General features: G+C 41.3%; 1 protein-coding gene across 1 annotated transcript in view; it reads left to right on the top strand.

Moving 5' to 3' along the window:
• The window catches only part of DCX (doublecortin), a 114,869-nt gene that overhangs the window by 78,569 nt on the left and 17,864 nt on the right, over window positions 1-18,436 (top strand). Inside the window, exons 4-5 of the mRNA XM_063084864.1 lie at window positions 3,788-3,890; window positions 6,273-6,395. Coding sequence (XP_062940934.1) covers window positions 3,788-3,890; window positions 6,273-6,395 — 226 coding nt within the window. The remainder of the gene's footprint in view (window positions 1-3,787; window positions 3,891-6,272; window positions 6,396-18,436) is intronic.

Here is an 18,436-nt window from a genome sequence, read left to right as displayed (position 1 = left end):
CATGCCTTCCTGTTCTCTTCTCTGACTTAAATGCCCAAGTATGACTCATACTGAAGTTGACGTCAGCAAGAACTTTGATCTCTGAGGATGCTAGAAGTGGTCTCATCAGAATTATTGTATTTACTACTTCTGTTGCCACCTCATGATGAAACTTTTATCTCAAAAAACTAATCTGGAAAATCATACATTTGCAATGTAAGCTAAGGTGGACTTTGTGTCACATTAAAAAAGCAGGTGTTAAGTGAGTGTGAGTTTCATTTGAGAATTATTCCTTACACTCCGTTCTTCTCCTTCTCTTCCTTCTTTATCTTATTCCTTTTTCTTTCTTTTCTTCCTCCTCCTTCTCCACCACATACTCAGTTGCCAGTTATAGTAATGAATAGGACTTTTCTTGTCCATTGATTAAAAATATGATCCATAAAGAAGCTTTTTTTCAGTCCAATAAAATTTTCTAATGCATATCAAGTGCTGATTAGGATAGATGGGGACTCACCTGTCTAGGCTGTAGATAAGCCTTTGAAGTCAAGGCTTTAGGAAGGCATGTTCTCTCAGGCAATTGAATTGTTTTGTCCTGAGGTGAAGCAAGACACCTGAGTGCTAGTCCCAACTCTGCCATGAGCCAGCTGTATATACGTGGGCCGCTTTGACTCTCTGTGCCTTGGATCCTCATATTGAAGATCGAGAGCATTCTATTTCCCAACCCCCTAACAAAAATGGGGGGAGGCTGCTGTGCCTCAATATCCAAGGCATTGGGGAAAGCTGTGTATCCACATGCACAATGTGAATTTGTCTACATTGGGAGCCAGTACAATGCGGGGCAGGATCACACGAGAAACCTGATGCTGAACAGCTGGATTGTGGTATGAGTATGTTTGAAGCCAGCTACCCCATTGAGAGTTTGTCAGAAGTGTAGAGGACCTTGGCTTTCTTAGAAGCTCCCCAAAGGAGGGGTTATCCAAAGGCTTTTTGCAAAGCCTGGGTGGGGGTAGAGAAGCTTGGGGCTGGAGGAGGGTGGGTCATTGTAACAGCAACCCCCAGAGTAATCTGTAAGGCTTTGTTGTCTTATGATAGAATATCATGACTTGTGACTGAAATGGCGGCTTCAAGTTCTTGGATTTTCTTCTTCAGAAGCAATTTCCATAAATACCTTCAAAAATTTTTTTAAAAAATGAATGTTCTGGTGCCTTTTGAGAGAGGGTTGCTGTTTGAAGTATTTACTAAATTCTTTTTGTGGCTATTAGTTGGCTTAGATTTTCTTTTTCTTTCTGAGCTAATTTGATTGTTTAGACTTTAAAAATTATCCATTTTATCTGTTTCCAAATTAATTAGCATAGTTATGTGAAGAATAATTTCTAAATTCACAATCATTTATTTTTTCTTGTTCCTAAATTTGTGTATTTTTGTTACCTTTCAAAGCTTCTGAATGCTAATCTCTGTTGTCTGCCATGATTCATTTTTTTTTCTTATTCCTTATTTTTCTGTCTTTGTATATCTTTACAAAGCCTCTGAATGTTCCTCCTTCTTCTTTGCATGCACTTGAGGCAGAAACAGCCCTGCCTAAATTCTCATTATATGATAAGCTTTCTACAGGAAATGATGGAAAGAGATAGAGGGAGGGATAAACTTGGTCATTACACTCAGAAACCTGATCCAATAGGGAGGACTACGTGAGTCTCCACAAAAATACAGGCAGATCTGGAAACAAAGCGCTAAATCCTAGAGACCGCCACCAGAGGGATACCCAAGGGTGAGGCTTCCCTCACTCATGACCAAAATAAAGACAGCTAATCAGGGTCAAGGGAAGCCTTGAACAAGAAGACACGGCAAAAACCTTCAGGGTCAAGAAGGTAGCAGGGGGTAAACAATTTAGAGACACTTGGTGTTATCAAAATTAGGGGTTTCGGATTTTATTGAGCCAAAGTCCAAGATATTGGTGGGAAGTCTGCAGCAGGGCTCAAAGCCATGTAGCCTGTGTCATTGGATCCACTACCATGACAAAATGCAGGATGCCTATTGAACCAACAGTGACAGCTAGTGAGTGGGGTCACTTGGATGTGGTAATCAATAACTTCCATGGCACCTACACATACTCCTATCCTAGCACTCATCACACTACACTGAATATTCTGTTTCACTGTATCTCACTTACTCTGTCAGACTGTGAGCTCCATGTCATGGCCTGAGTTTTATTCATCTTTGTCTCCCTAGTGCCCGCACTATACAGAAGTGCTCTGTATTGCCGAATGGTTAAAAGCACAGACTTTCACATCAGACAAATCTATGTTTGGGCTTCATTGCTTTCCACAAAGTTTTCTCATCTCTAAAATATTGATGACAATAATACCAACTTCTAGGGTTTGTTGTGAGGGTAAAAATGAGATGACAGATTTGGAAGTACTTAGCAGAGTTTTTGTCACAAAGTAAGCACTCAATCAGTGGTAGCTCTCATTGTCATTACATGATTGTGGAATGAATGGGTGAGGGACAAGTGGGCTGAAGACGGGTGTTGGCCTATTTAATAAGGCCAGGACCCAGGATTGGGAAGAAACTTAATAGGAGTGACCCTGGCAGTCCTCCAAGTCTCTCTCCCTTCTCTTGGCATCTCTTGGATGATTGGAAGACTGAGACAATGGGGATAATCTTTAAGCATCTCTCCCTTTGTGTGAGGCTTGCAGTCATCTCGGCTGGGGGAGCAGGGATTGACTAGACCTTGGGTGGGGGATGATGTTATTAATATAAACATTTTCGAATGTAACATATTGCTCTTTGCACCCAGCAAGCTGTTGTTAGTTTGTGAGCACTGTGCCTTTGGAAAGCCATTGCTGGCAGCTTGAATGGGAAGCTTAGAACAATTAAAGGCTTCGAACACTTTCAAGTTAACAAGTAGGATAACCATGTTTTGACTCAATTGTTTCTCCTGGGATTTCTCTGATGTGCTGGACTAATTATCAGATGTAATTAGGAAAGCTGAGAAGTGGGGAGACTACAGAGAACAGTATACTTTCCCAGAGACCCTGATTTCTTTGTGCAGAAAGAGGGTTAGGGAGACTGTCTATTGTGGAGAAATAGCAATGCATAGGGCACTAGAGGGCAAGAAGGGTCCTGGGAACATGGCTTTACCACCAGAGACTCAAGCCTATTGGTACCCATTGCTCTTGATGAAGTTTTAAGTGGTCAGTACACTTTTCCCCTCCTGGTTCCTCAGGGAGGGATGGTATTCTGGACCATTACGAGGTTCTTGGCCTGTTTTTAGCAAAAATCCAATTTTTGTGTGTTCAAAGTAGTTAAGAAATTATGTCATTTTTTTAGAACTCATGCAGACAAAAAGAGGAATTTTCATCTCTGGGTCAGCTACAGGGTCTATCCACTGCAGGATACAGAAGGTCTTTCTCATCTGCCTTGGCCTAGGCCCCTGGCCCCAGATTTGGGCCAGCAGCACTCTGTCTTTGAGGCTCTGAGAAAATCTGACATTTGTAGGACCATCTTTTGACTGACTTTTCTTCAGAGGGGGGCATTCCATTTGGACACGGTCTCCATCTTACTCTTGATGCAATAGAAATGAGACTACCACAGAGGAAACATGGAAAGACAATGGCACTCAGTGTATCATAACTCACTAGCAGTCATGGTGCAGACTATGAGAATGGTAGATGTTTTGAGAAAAAGGAGAACCCTGAGAGCTGGAGATGATGGCCTAGATGTGAAGCTTTTCCCCTGCCAACATGGTGTGAGGCTCATTGTAACAAGACCATTAAATACCAATCCAATGTTTCTGATTTCTCCATAGGTAACCTGTCTCCATGATTTCTTTGGTGATGATGATGTGTTTATTGCCTGTGGTCCTGAAAAATTTCGCTATGCTCAGGATGACTTTTCTTTGGATGAAAATGGTAAGCACAAACACTGGGTTTTATTGTTCCATTGTTCTCCCACTTCTATCCCTTAGGATTTCCGTGAGTTTATATGGCCTGGAAAACATCCATGCATGGTCCCTGTGTTAGTCTATTTTTGTTGCTTATAACAAAATACTTGGAACTGGGTGATTTATAAAGAAAAACAACATTTATTGCTTACAGTTTCTGAGGCTGGGAAGTCCAAAGTCCATTTTGTGGTGGTGACAGTGACCCAGGGGTCTCACATTGCAAGATGGTGGAAGCAGAGAGAGCAGGGAAAGCAAAAGGCAGACTCTCCTCTCCTTTTAAAGCCCTCAGAACCACACCCCTGACCATCAGTTTTAATCCATTCACTACTGCGTGGCCGTACAATCCGATCACCTTTCAATTACCATAATAGGATTTCTCACCCTCTTAACAGTCACAGTTTCTAAAACATAAAACTTGGGGGACACAATCCAAACTTCAGGGAGTTTTGGGGGGACATAATTCAATCCACTACAGTCCATCAAGGGCAGATATTGTTAGCCTTTCTCCTGCATATCTGGATACATGGGTCGCCAAGTGAAATGTTGACTGGATGTCCCAGAGGCCTAGCCCCTAAACTCAATAAAACTCACTATCTTCCCCAATAGTGACCATATTTCTTAAACCGTGTATTGTGTCACATGGGCTGGCAGGCACAATCAGACCACAGAAAGGAACATTTGGAGTCAGAACTTGGATATTGTACATATACATTTTTTCTAGTCAACATCCTCCAGCTATTTGATCCATGTTGACGGTTTCATTTTAGAAGGATTTTCCCACTGTATTCTTAGTGTCAAATCCCTTTCCCACCTTCAGGCTTGTGGCCCCTTTTTCCTGCTTTGTGACTGAGGATTCCAGGGAGTTAATCTCAGGAAGGACCTGGACATCTTGCAGTCTCTCTTTGTTTAAGTCCAAGCTCTAGGTGTAAGTTAAAGGTGAATTAGCTCACATAGTAACAGAGTTAGGATGTGATCCTGATGGAAAGACACATTCAAAACATATTTCCCACTTAGGAGGAGTAAAGTGTGAGAAAAACAAAGGGAGTTTTACTAATATAGACTCGAGTGACAAAGACCCTTAGAGAAGTGGTATTTCTGCTGTCTTCCCTTTGAGAAGAGGCAAATAACCATAAAATAGCTAAACAAATCTCAGGCTCTATTTGATTTCCTATACCATCTACATTGCCAGCTCTGGACAGTGATCGCTGAGGTTCATCAACCAAAACAAGAAGTGAAACAAACAAAAATCAGCCTTCCACTTAACTCAGTTTCTTAAAAAACTCAGTTTACCAGAATGGCTCCCCTAATCTTTCTGGTTAATTTATATTTCAATGTGCCTTTAAGCAGGAGGTGACAAGGAGATGTCTAAAGAAAAGACTGCTCTCTAGAGAGCTGTTTGATTCCACCGTGCACATTACAGCACAAGGCTGGGAAAACCGTAGTGGACAGACAGAGTGTTAGACTGAAACTCAGGAGACTTGGCTTCTATTCCTTGTTCTGCTACTTTCTTGCTTTGTTGCTCTAAGCAAGAGGCTTAAGCTTTTTATACTCTCATCAGCAGAATGAGTATGATAATCCTCCTAATAAACTAGCACTTTCAGTGCCCAAAGTTACCATAATAGGGGATGCTGAGTGACCTACATAGAAAGGATGCTCCAAATGTGTCACATTGGGGCTGAGACAAATGCAGGAACATTTGACAGATTGTCTTGCACAGCCACTTGCTTTCTTAAGTTCAAAGTGGCAGAGTCACGGCTGGCCGATTTATTCACAAAAGCAGCATAAGGGATTGTGATAATGTGAACTGAAAATAGAAAAGAACTCTATTAATGCAAGATGGTGGTGGTGGTACTGCTTATTTATATAAAATGACATGACATCCATAATGAGCCTATTACAATGTGTGGCATGTAATAGACAATGAATGGTAGCTCCCTACCCCTCCTTTAAATTACTCATGGATGTTTCGTCTGTGTCGTTGCAACCTTTGAGCTGTCAATCTCTACTCCAAGGAAATTAATGAAACATTATTAAACATTATATCAGTAGGTACTATTTGAGACATGGCTAGATCATCCACAAATGATTGAGTTGACTTTTAATTTTGAACTCCTGCCCTTATTTCCATAATCCAGAAACTTAAACACCTTGCTTAGCCCAGGTGATTTTTGAAAGTTTTCCCATGCCTCCCTCCCCAGGGCCACAGTTCCTACAAACAATGAGAACTACCTGTAAACCTGAGCCACTTAGGTGCTTCGGCTTATGGTGGTTATTCCAATTTCCAGAGGCTGCTAACATGCTGAGCCTCAGTTCTACCCTCTACTAAACTGTCTGTGTCCTTTTGCCCCAGAATGCCGAGTTATGAAGGGAAACCCATCAGCCACAGCTGGCCCAAAGGCGTCCCCAACACCTCAGAAGAGTTCAGCCAAGAGTCCTGGCCCTATGCGCCGAAGCAAGTCTCCAGCTGACTCAGGTAACGACCAAGACGGTGAGTGCTCTTCTCCTAACTGTGCATGTCAATTTCATTGATAAAGGCTGATGCCCTCTGCATGCAGAGGAATGAGTTCCTCATGAATACCACTGTGTCTCCACGAAAACCAGTTCTATCAATTCAGAGACTAAAACAGACAAACTTGATTGGAGTCATGGAGGCATAGCCACAACTCTTATTCTACTCAAATGGATGCAGACCAGAAATCTGGCCTATTTGCCATGCTTATCGTCATGCTTATTGTAATGGTTGTCATCATTGTCATCATCTCTGATGTCATTTGGCCAAAACATATTCAATGAAATAATCAAGTCAAACATAAATTTGAAATTGAAAACCAAAATCAAGGACAAGAATGTAAAAATTGGCACCCAAGGTGTCAACATAGTTGATACACTTGAACTTCAAATTTGACTCTGAACTAATTAGAAGCTAAACCAAAAAGGGAGACAAGTACACCATAAATACATATAATAATAAAAAAAAGGAGACAAGATAAATTGTATCATCCTCACAATGGGAAAAGAAAGCATAGACCAGGTTCTGAAAGGAAACAAAGAGATTTGTCATATAATATTTTATTTAGTGGATAGTGAGTTATCTGAAAAATGTGGTCTATGGATCACTGCCAACCCGTAAATTATTTGTTATCAGTCAGTCTGTGATGAGATTAGGAGCATGTGCCAAGTGCAAATCAACTATGCCACTAAGCAAACCATTTAGTTAGCTGACTTTTTTTTCAGAGCACAATTTTATTGATGAAGGCAGTGGTGTGTGGATTTATATTCTGGCACAAACTGTCTTGTCTTGGACCCATAGATTGAGTGGTACTGATCTAAAAGGCAATGACTCCCATTCTTTTATAGCAAATGTTAAAAATAAAAGGCCACAGAAGTCGAAGTTCAGAAGCTTAGTAGACTCATGCATAGAAAATTTGAGTTCTTCACACCAAGGAAATTATATGGCCCAAAAGACTTACACATCTGTCTTCCCAAGGCTCAGGGTTCATCACAAGAATTCTTCTAGCCTGAGAACCTTGGGGAAGTACAAAGGCCCTTCAATTTGGGGCAGCTCGAGTAGCCTGTTGTCACACAGCTCGAAATGCCTGTGCCTAGAAAAACAGCCTGTCCTGCCTACCTCCTATTGCCAGAGACATGCATATTACTGACCATCTCTTTATTCTCTGGCAGAAGAAACTAAAGTACAAAAAGGCAGCCTAGGCTTTTCATCTTTCCATGTCTTTGCACACCCTGTTCCCCCACACCTGGAATGCTTTCCCTCTAACCCACCACTTTTTGTTGCTTGAAAACTCCTATTCATTCTAAAGATGTCATATAGATAGTTGTTCCATTCTCTGCAATACCATAGCATGTCACTCATTTCTCTGGGTTAATATTCACCACACTGTGTAGTAAAATATGTGTTTGCCTGTCTACTTCCCCAACTGAGTACTGAACTCCCCAGTTTATTTTTGTATCCTCAGTGCTGAGCACAGTGCCTGGCCCCTAGATGCTAAAGTAGTGTTTGTGAATAAATAGATGCACAAAAGCTATTTCACCTATTTCACTCAGCACAGTGTTAGAGACCCAGTAAGCATTTAGGTAATGTTTACTGAAGGAATAAAAATACATGTGCTTTGGTAACATTTTGTTCAAGTGTGCAGAAGAGCACATAAATCTACCTAAGAAAATTCACATTATTGAAACTACACAGGTTTTAACACATGGACTGAGAATGAAATTATTTGGACTGTTTCTAAGCAGAGACTTGCAAAAAATGGACTTTAAAACACTGTCAAGATTTATAAAGTTTGGCAATAATTGCTTAGCTAATCATTTTTCAGAAATAGCACTAGATACTTCTGGGATTTTTAATCTGTACTATTTACATCTTGCTGCAGAAAAATTACCCCCAACACTTAGTGGCTTAAAAGAAGCATTTATTATCTCGCAGTTTCTGTGATTCGGGAATTCTGGAGTAGTTTAGCCAGGTGGTTCCGGCTCAGGGTCTCTCATGTGCTTGCAGTTAAGGTATTGGTAGGGGCTACAGTCGTCTGAAAGCTCAAATGGGGATGTAGGATCCACCTCCAAGATGGCTGTTGGTAGGATCTCCCACCTAAGTGAGTGATTCAAGAGAATGAACAAGGAAGAAGATACAGTACATTTTATGATCTAATCTCCGAAGCCAACATGGTTACTTCTGCTTTATTCTATTAATTAGAAGCAGTCACTAAGTCCAGCCTACATTCAAGGGGAGAGAAATTAGTCTCCATCTCTTCAAGGAAGGAATATTGAAGAGTTGTGGACCTATTTTTAAACCACCATATAACCCATTAGCTACAAATTCTCAGGTGGTATCAGCTTGAAATAAATAGATTCTCTTTGCAGACTGTATCCAATTGGTTCATATGTCAAATCACTGATCTCCAGCATGCTATCCACAGAATTTCCCTTTTACAAAATATACACCTCACTGACCCTAAGATATTAGAAACAGAACAAGAATATATCAGGACTCAATGATTATTTGTCAAATTGAAAGGAGTTATAAAAATCCCGGCCCAGGCTCAGGAAGGCAAGATCTGCTTTTGCTCCTTCAGAATTCCCTTGATAAAGAAAAGGAATGAAGATTTTATTCAGAACCATAAGATAAACAGGGTAACCAATTTGAGGAGAGAGGGAAATTTACCCAGCAGATATTACAAACAACCCTGTTCCCTAACACTAATCTAGAGTGGTGTTCTCAGTAGAGAGAATTGGAATCTTCATTTCAGATTGTTCATGAACATAAATGAAGCCAAACATCTGGACAATCTTCATAGCAATGTTCAGAATGTCTGTGCTCATCTCAGATGATGTGTTTGGAGCTTCTGCATGATTTCAGCTCCAAAGGGTAGGAGGATCCATGTAATATGTCCTTGCCCATTCCATAGCATTTTGTTTAGAGCCAAGTCCAAGGCATCTACTCAGTGAACATTCCATAGGAGCAAAGCTGAACTCAGGCAAAACAGTACTTTAGATAAGGTTTAGATTTAACATACCCATTTTCTACTCTCCACCCTCACCTCACTCAGGATCATTCCAAGCTGGAAGGTGGAATGGGGTAGAATATGGAAGAGGAGAGAGAGACATCTCTCTAAGAAGGCCCAGCTACACTACTTCCTTCCTTTGTGATTTGGAGCAAATTTCTTACTTTCTCTACAATTTGTTACCCTCTTTAGATAAGACAGAATTTGCATGTCTAGAGATAAGAATAATTTTCCTTTGTTATCAGTTATTTACAATTTAACAAAGTTGTAAAATGTCTCCACAGAATCAGAATCAGATAACCAGAATGATCAGCTAGAGAAAATACCTAGTTTTCAGTTTGCATAAATTTCTCCTCATAAACGTTTGAGATTTAAGGAAAAAAGAATTGTTTCATAAAATGTTGAGATTTTTCTGAGCTGTTAGCAAGGGACATATGCAAGTCAATTTACATTTAACTAAAAAATAATGGTGTTGGGTGGGGTTGAAATTCTTTGTTCTTTTCTAAGGCATAGTAGTATCACCCTATTTCCATCCTGTGTTAGTCTGTCTTGGGTCTGGAACTTGTGTATGGATTCACATACCTTCATTCAACTTGAGTAACTAAAGGTTGTAGAAGATAGGACATTTCCAGGGAATACGAACTGCCTTCCTTTGAAAGCAAAAGAAAGCCAACGCAAAATGTTTCTCTTTAGCAGGCACTCAAACCAAATGAAACGTTGGCTCAGTTAAGGTTCAATTCAAGGAATGTTTTGATGTTCTGGTTCATTAGAAAATATATAGGTTTGATTCTAGTTTGAACAACTTTGCTAGATTTTAAAATATATATATTTGGTCCAATTCATGGTTCAGTTAATATATGGGTTCAGTTTGACTTGAGGTTTAGTAAATTGATGCTATTTAGTCTGTAATTTGTGTCATAATTTGATTTCCTGGTCCTTAGTTCTTATCTCTTTTCTGTTCTGCCTCATGAATAAATCAAAATCCTTCTACTTTATTCTCTTCAAGTTCAATCCTCACTCCTGCCAATATTGAGTTTGACATCCCAAATGGAATGTCTGTTGCTCAGCCCTAAACCTGAGTTAAGGAAGGATTTGGTTGTCCATGTAATATTCCTGTAAGGAGCTCATTCTCATTGAGCAGAACTGATGGACTCTTAGAATCCAAGTCATGTTAACCATGTCTGTCTTTAAAGCAGGCCAAAAAACAGTGGTAAGCAGATAAGATCTGAGCTCAGGAGGCTCCTGTGGGATATATAAGGAAAGCTCGTGCAGTGCCACATTTTGGTTAACCCAGGACTTGCCATTTTTTTTTTTTTTTTTTTTTGTCTTTTTGTGACCGGCCGCACCACGCTCAGCCAGTGAGCGCACTGGCCATCCTTATATAGGATCCGAACCCGCGGCGGGAACACTGCCGCACTCCCAGCGCTGCACTCTCCCGAGTGCGCCACGGGGTCGGCCCCAGGACTTGCCATTTTGATGGGCAAAGACAAGCCTGGCTTCAGAACTAAAGGAAGACATTTCTAATGTGTCGCTGTTTCCATTTCAGCCATTAATGTGTTAATTTTTCCTTTACGTAGCTTTGCCCCCAATTGAATTGAATTGAATTAAAAGGACAAAATAGCTAGTTGCTGGGAAGGAATCTTTTCTTTCTCTTTTTTTTTAAGGAGCCCCCAAGGAAGCTAATTACCCACCCTGATAGGAAGAGAGAATTGTAATGTGATAATTAGTTTGCTATTCTTCAATAGTAAGTCATTGCTGTAGCACCTCAATGTTCTCCATCCACCTTCCCCCAGCTCATGTGCACCAATTCCTGAAAGTCAACCCTTCCCTGTTCCCAAACTCCTAGGAAAGAATGACCAAAATATACAGCCTTAAAAGGGGAGGTCAGGGGACACAAAACTGCAGGGAATGCACGAGAGAATTGTATCCCGGGGTCCTTCTTTTCTGAGCCCAGCAGGCTACTCTGGGTTGCCTGAGATGGAGGGACCTGGCCTTTCTGACCTTCCTAAATGTGACTGTGTAGACCAGCTCTGTCTAACAGAAATGTAATGTGACCTACAAATGCAAGTCATATATGTAACTGTAAATGTTCTAGTAGCCACATTTTATAAAGTTAAAAGAAATGGGCAAAATTGATATAGTTTATTTAATAAAACATTCAAAATATTATCATTTCAACATGTGTATTAGTCTGTTTGTGTTGCTATAACAGAAATACCTGAGACTGGGTAATCTATAAAGAAGAGAGGTTTATTTGGCACACGATTCTGGGACAGCTGCACCTGGCACAGGCCTCAGGCTGCTTCTGTTCATGGCAGAAAGCGGCACGCAGCCAGCGGGTACAAGCAGATCACATGGCAAGAGGAATCAAGAGAGAGAGATGGGAGGTGCCAAGGTCTTTTCAACAACCTGCTCTCGCGAGAACTAATAGAGTGAGAACTCACTCATTAATTCCCCCCCCCCCCCCCCCCCGCTATGGAGAGCATTAATCCACTCATGAAGGATCCGCCCACATGACTCAAACAGCTTCTAACACTGCCACATTGGGGATCAAATTTCCACATGAGTTTTGGAGAGGACAACACATACAAACTCCATCAATATGTAATCAATGTAAGAAATTATTGAGATATTTTACATTTTTTGAAATTGGATTGTGTTTTACACTTACAGCACATCTCAGTTCTGACTAGCTACACTTCAAATATTCCATAGCCAGATGTGACTGGTAGCTGCTGCATTAAACAGTACAAGAATTCCTTTCTTCTCCAACTGAAAGAGGTTCAAGATAACAATTCTTTACATGAATTAATTCCTGTGCACTTTGCAAAGTATTTCCAAATCCATCACCGCAATTGTCCCTCATAATAGCACCATGAATTAGGTTGAAAAAGGGTAAATATCCAGTTTTGTTTTGTTTTGTTTTGTTTCGTTTCAGATTTGGGAACTAAGATACAAAAAAGTTGAGGATCTTAGGGTTTTCTCGATGTCACACAACCATTTAACACCCAAGAGCTAGAACCCGGCTCTCCTGACTTCCCAGCGGGCATTCTTTGCAGTGTCCCACTGACAGGAGGCAGGGTGTGGGATGTCCAGTCTAGTGAATGCAAAGGTCTTTGCTTCCTTACCCCTTCCCCCACCTCCAGGCCAGGGATATGGAAAGGCAGGGGGTGGGGTGCTGTCTGTGTCATTCTCTTTGTGCTGCAGTGAGCACAGCGCCACAGTAATGAGATGCCTTTGTTTCCAGTGCTAGGTCCTAGACATTACATCAGCTCCCCTCCTATTACTCCAAAGGGAAGTGGTGACCTTGGCAGAGCTGCGAGAAGAGAAAAACTTCTCTGGTCCCCTCCCCCAATCTGATTTTTTTCTAAAACCACACCTTATGTCCAGTTAAACTGGAAGAACTGCCCTATATCTAAGGCAACTTTTCTGTTGCCATCGGAGAGCTGCTTAGGAAATGGTTGGAGCAAGCAGTGTAGTGGGAGCCACTGAGCACCCCAGAGAACATGGGATTTGATGGTGTCTCCCTACAACAGGAGTCCTATAAGCCTGACGTAGTCTGAGACTTGTGTTTAAGTATAATTGAGTCTCTGAAGTTTTGGTGGGGTATTTGGTAGTGCTAGGTGCTATGAGGAAAAGAAAAAGACAAGTCCCCTATCACTAAAAAGTTTATGATTTATTGGGGGGACCAGTATACATGTAAATTACATTTTAAAAAAATGTACAAATACTTGTATAGTTCTTATTATGTGCCAGGCAACTGTTCTAATCACTTTACATGTATTAACTATTTTAATCTTTACAACAATTTTATGATGTAGGTACTATTATCCCCATTTTGCAGATGAAGAAACCTAGGCATACAAAAGTTGAGTGACCTGCCCAAGATCACACATCTAGTAAGTGATAGAACCAGCATTTGAACCCAGGCAATCTGCCTCCACAGTCCACAATTTTAATCACTGCACTGTTAATGCAGTGTTTATGGTAATGGTTTGTTTAAATGCCACATGAATTGAGAGATACAGGCAGCAAGTGTTATTGGGACTATTAGAGTTCAAGGGAGAGAGAGCTCATCAGGAGCTAGGGAGCTAAGGGTAGGCTTCCTGGAAGAACTGGGACTTGAAGGAGGGTTATATATTGTAGAGGTGGAAAGATGTGATACCTTTCCTTACCCATCATAAGGTTCGCAACTGAAGCTCATTATAACAAAAGGCAGGTGAACAAGAAAAAAGCATCATAAATTTATTTGATCAAAGTTTTATGTGACACAGAAGCCTTCAGAAATGAAGAACCAAAGATCCAGGGAAAACTGTCTATTTTTATGCTTAGGTTTGATGAAGAATGAACAGCCACGTAGAAATGTGATTGAACAAAAGCGTATGATCCAATGGTAATAGACTGAGGGGGAAAACTCAGTAGGGCCTGTTTGTTCAAATTCTTCTTGACCTCTCTGTGTAGCAGTCCTTTTTCCAGGGTATGGAGCATGACCTCTCTGGAATGAGGGTCTTCAAGGGAAAAGGGAGAGAGTGGCCTTCGTAGGTTTTATGGCTTGCTTTGGGAAAGAGGAGGTCTAGTTTCTATGACATTCCTTGGGGAATAGATGTCCTGGTTTCTGAGACTCCCTTCAGAAGAAAAAGAGGGAAGGGAGATACGAGGGTGGTAAAAGGTCAGAGAGACCTTGCTTCTAAGGCCCTTCCAATTTCCTTCTGTTCAAAGTACTTAGCACCTACTTTAGGGTGCCATGTTTTGAGCCCCACCAATATCAGTTGATATGAAGATAGATATTTCTGGCAGAGGGGGAAGCATGAACAAGGGGGCAGAGGAGGTGATGAATATGGCATATCAGGGTGCTGGGAGGAGGCAGTTAAATCTGTATCTGCAGCGCCAGCCTTCTTTCTGCATGTCAGACCCATGAATGCCTACTGAGCAATCCTGCTTATAGGTGCCAAATACAATGCATATAAAAATCAAAAACATTTCTTCCTCCCAATTCCCTGTCTGACAACAGAATTGTCATCCTCCCCGGTATCAACACCTTGGTACTATTTTTCACTTTTCCCACTCTTTAGTCCTTCATGCCCACCATATGCTGCTGCTGTTGTTGAACACGTGAACCATCTCCACATGACTCACCCAGCAGTCCCTTCCTTTCCCTCATCACTTGATGCCTGAATGGTTCCACAGACTTCTAAGGAACTTTTCTCTTTCAAATATCTGTCCCCTTACTATCCAATGTGATGCTACATTTCTTGTCCTAAAACACCATTTTTATCATGTTACTCTCCTGCTCCAAAACTTTCAGTGGCTCCACATTGCCTTCATTGACCGTGGTAACACTGAGAGGGTAAAAAGACAGAGGTGGAGGGGGCTGATGGCTGTGTTTGGGGCAGCACAGCAATAAAATGCAAAACCCGGAAGTGATGAGCTTCAGCTCAGGAAACCTTCAGTCATCAGTGCCCGACCAGCTAGCCAAAGAATAAGGCCTCAGCCTGTTTAGATTGCTATCTCATCCCTCCTGGAAGGGGATTTCCTAACTCAGTGTCTATCTACTGCGTAGTTGTTACTCAATCTCTCCCATTTCTAGTAGTGGTGGTGGTAATATCAATAGAAGCTATCATTTACTGAACCCTTCCTATGTGCCAGGCACTTGACTAAGCATTTTAGGTCCCGACTGTCCTGTAATCAACAAAACAACAACAATTGAGATATTATTATTCAAATGTTACAGATAGGGAAGCTGAGGCTCATAGAGGTTAGGTAAGGCCCAAGGTCACAAATCTAGGAAATGGCTAAGCCAGGATTTAAAACCATGACTGATCCCAAAGCTTGTGTTCTTTCCACAAATTAAGAGCAATGCCGTGTGTTCTAGTTCCTGCCACAGATACACAGGTAGTGAGCATTGACGACAGGCTTGCTCCAACCAGGAACGTGTTCTGAGCAAAACCACTTTCCAGAGAAAATAAATGTTGACAGCATTGTCAAGTCTAAGAAAACAATCTCGGTACTTCCCGCAGCGCCCCTACAGTTGTTCTCTTCTTGAGAGAAACTCATCTGTGTCAAAATATTGCAGGATTGGGGACATATATTTGTTTTGCAAAAGGGAAGACTCTTACTGCTCTCCCTTATTTAAAGGATTCACAACTTCATGCTGACCAAGACTTTGTAGGAAATAGATTTACAAGTCAAATTTCATCTTCAGAAGTTACAGTATCTCACAACCTATGATCGAATTGGCCTGAGAACCAACCCTGTGATCAAATCAGTGGAGCCTGTTTCTAGGCTCTCTTCCCTAAAGACAAAAGCTTTTCCACTGAGCAGAAACAATTAGCCAAAGCAATCCAGACACCCTGCCCAAGGGCTTTTTGGAATGGATGTGTGAAAACCACAGGGTCTGGCTCTTGGCCTTGCTCTGAAGTAAGTTGAAACCACCTTGGTTCCACTCGGATGGCCTTCCAGAAAACCTCCCTGTATATGTAAGGGAAAAATGGGGTATCTTTGGACTGGAATGAGGGAAAATTTAGAGCATCTCAATATGTGAAAATTGAGGAAGTAGCTGAATTGTGTATTGAGAACTTCCTCTGCAAAGCATTAGGGGTTAGAAAACAATACAAAATGAATTGCTGAAAAGTCACAGTGCGAGGTGTGTGATGTGCTAACCTTGAGGGAATTCTGAAATGGATTTTGTGAGCAAACTCCCAAAGCCACCATCTATTGAGAAGAGGCAGACTTTATACTTTTTAAGTAAACCATACCCTCTACATCCTTGTTGATTAAAAGGAGACTAGTAATACCTGGCCACCCTCTTAGAGTTATCAGGAGAATCATATGAGTTCATATATGGTAAAATGCTTTGAAAATGACTGTAGAAATACAACTGTAATAATTAAGGGGGTTCTGAAATTATCATTATGGCTTTTCCAGTAGACTGCAGTCATTTTCAGTGAGCCATGTTTCAAAATTGATGCCAAATCAAAATCAAGTGGCTTAATTTTGAATTGGGCTCAAGTGTTGAGGGAAGGCCAGGGCTAAGTGAATGAGCACTAAATCAGTTTAGTCTCCAGTCAAAGACTGGGAGAAAAGCAAATGCCAAGGTGGTCCTTCTTTTTCTGTGTCATTCTGGGTCATGCGAACTTGAACCAGAAAATATGGCTTGTCCAGCTTGCTGCCCACACTGCTCTTTAATACTTGGGGCCACTTATGTTCAATTTATATGCAGCTGCATCCTAGTTCCCAAAGATCAGTATAGCCTCCAAACAAGAAAATCCATAGTCTGGGAGCTCAACATCAACTCTGCCTGGCTGGTGACCCCACTCTGTCCTTGGCCACCCACACTAGAAGCTGGACGACTCTCTCATTGTTTGTTTGGAAATAACTTCTACCCCATCAGCTCCCCGCCCCCCCCCCCTTATTCTTCACTCCTGGAAACCCATCCCCCCCCCCCCCCCATACATTTAAATCCCTGTGAATCTAGGTAAACCAGTCTAGTTGCCTTACCAGCCATCCTGTTTGGACTTGTCCTGTTTCATTCTGATAGGAAAGGTTGACAGAGCCAAGGAGCTGAAAATGAGTACTGGGGCAAGGACAAGTGTAATCATTCAGGGAAGCCAGTGAGTCAAGACTGCACAGGGCCACGCTTGGCAATAGTGCTGCATAGTTGAAGGACACCAACTAAGGGGGTGATAGACAGGGCACAGATACCACCTTCCCACAGAGCTCTGTGGCATGAAGGTAGTTCCATGCGGTGCTGGCTGCTCTGTCTGCTATTGTTTCATGGCATTGTGTATAGTACCCAGCCAATCCAGTGAATGGAAGAAAGCTCTTGCTAACCACTTTCTAGACTAAACCAGATCCAATAGGATAGAATCCAAAGGTGGGTGTCAGCTTTGGTGTCTGCTTATACCTTCTTCCTAGTCCTTTCTCTTTTCTCTGCCACAACTTTGTCCCCTCCTCCCTAGCTCCCATCAGAAAATTGTCACGGGAAGGAATCTCAAAAGCTATTAATTTAAAAGAGGAAAAACATATGTAACAAAAACTGAAAACAAACAAAAAACACATAGGCTTTGGAATCAGACCTGTATTCAAATCCTGACATTGCTACCCCTAACTGGAACATGTGTGTGTGTGTGTGTGTGTGTGTGTGTGTGTGTGTGTGAGAGAGAGAGAGAGAGAGAGAGAGAGAGAGAGAGAGAGATAGTACACCTGACTCATCATAGATACTCAGTAAACAGTAATTATTATCCTATTTTTGTTGATAAGACTGATAAGGTGGTCTAGGAGATTGGAAAGTCTTTGATGTACCTTGTTGCAAAGGGAAAAAATGAACTGTACAAAGAGAAAAAAGGAATGAGAGGATTTGTAGTATGTGTAAATAAAAGGCAAGAACAGTGAGATAGTGCTGTGGTTCTGAGGAGGAAAATGAGAAAGAGAGAAAAGTCAAAGAGGGAGAAAACTCCCTCCCCCACAAAGGCATTCCCAAACTGCTGCTGAAAAATGAAAGATCAGAGACAAGAGCTAAGGATATTTATTAAAAAAGAATAAAGCAAAAGGAAGGATATCAAACAGTGGCACCATTTTTAGCCACTCTCAAGATGAAATGTGACAGCCTTTCCATATGAATTTCCCAATCCAAGAGCACACACAGTTCATCAGACCCTATGTGTATTATTTCCTGCTGTTTTTTTTACTTGACATTTATATGAATTGGCTACAGAATCCATATCAAATGGCATCTTCCCATTTTTTTCCCCATTGAATCCACAGATAAAATGTGTATGTGAATACATTTTTATCTAGTCTGTAAACACATGGACTCCTTCAGCTTGTAAGGAATCTACATTTTCTCATTTTTCTGTGTCCACCTTTGAATTTCATTTCATTGGGGAATTCTGAGAAAGACTGGGAAAGTGTTTGCATTTTTTCCACAAGGCAGTGAGTGGCAGTTTAATTATTAGAAACCGATTTCCAAAATGCTTGTTGAATGTTGATGACAAAA

Source organism: Cynocephalus volans, chromosome X (genome assembly GCF_027409185.1).
Source record: "Cynocephalus volans isolate mCynVol1 chromosome X, mCynVol1.pri, whole genome shotgun sequence".
Lineage (NCBI taxonomy): Eukaryota > Metazoa > Chordata > Mammalia > Dermoptera > Cynocephalidae > Cynocephalus > Cynocephalus volans.
This window is presented reverse-complemented; position numbering and strand designations above follow the sequence as displayed.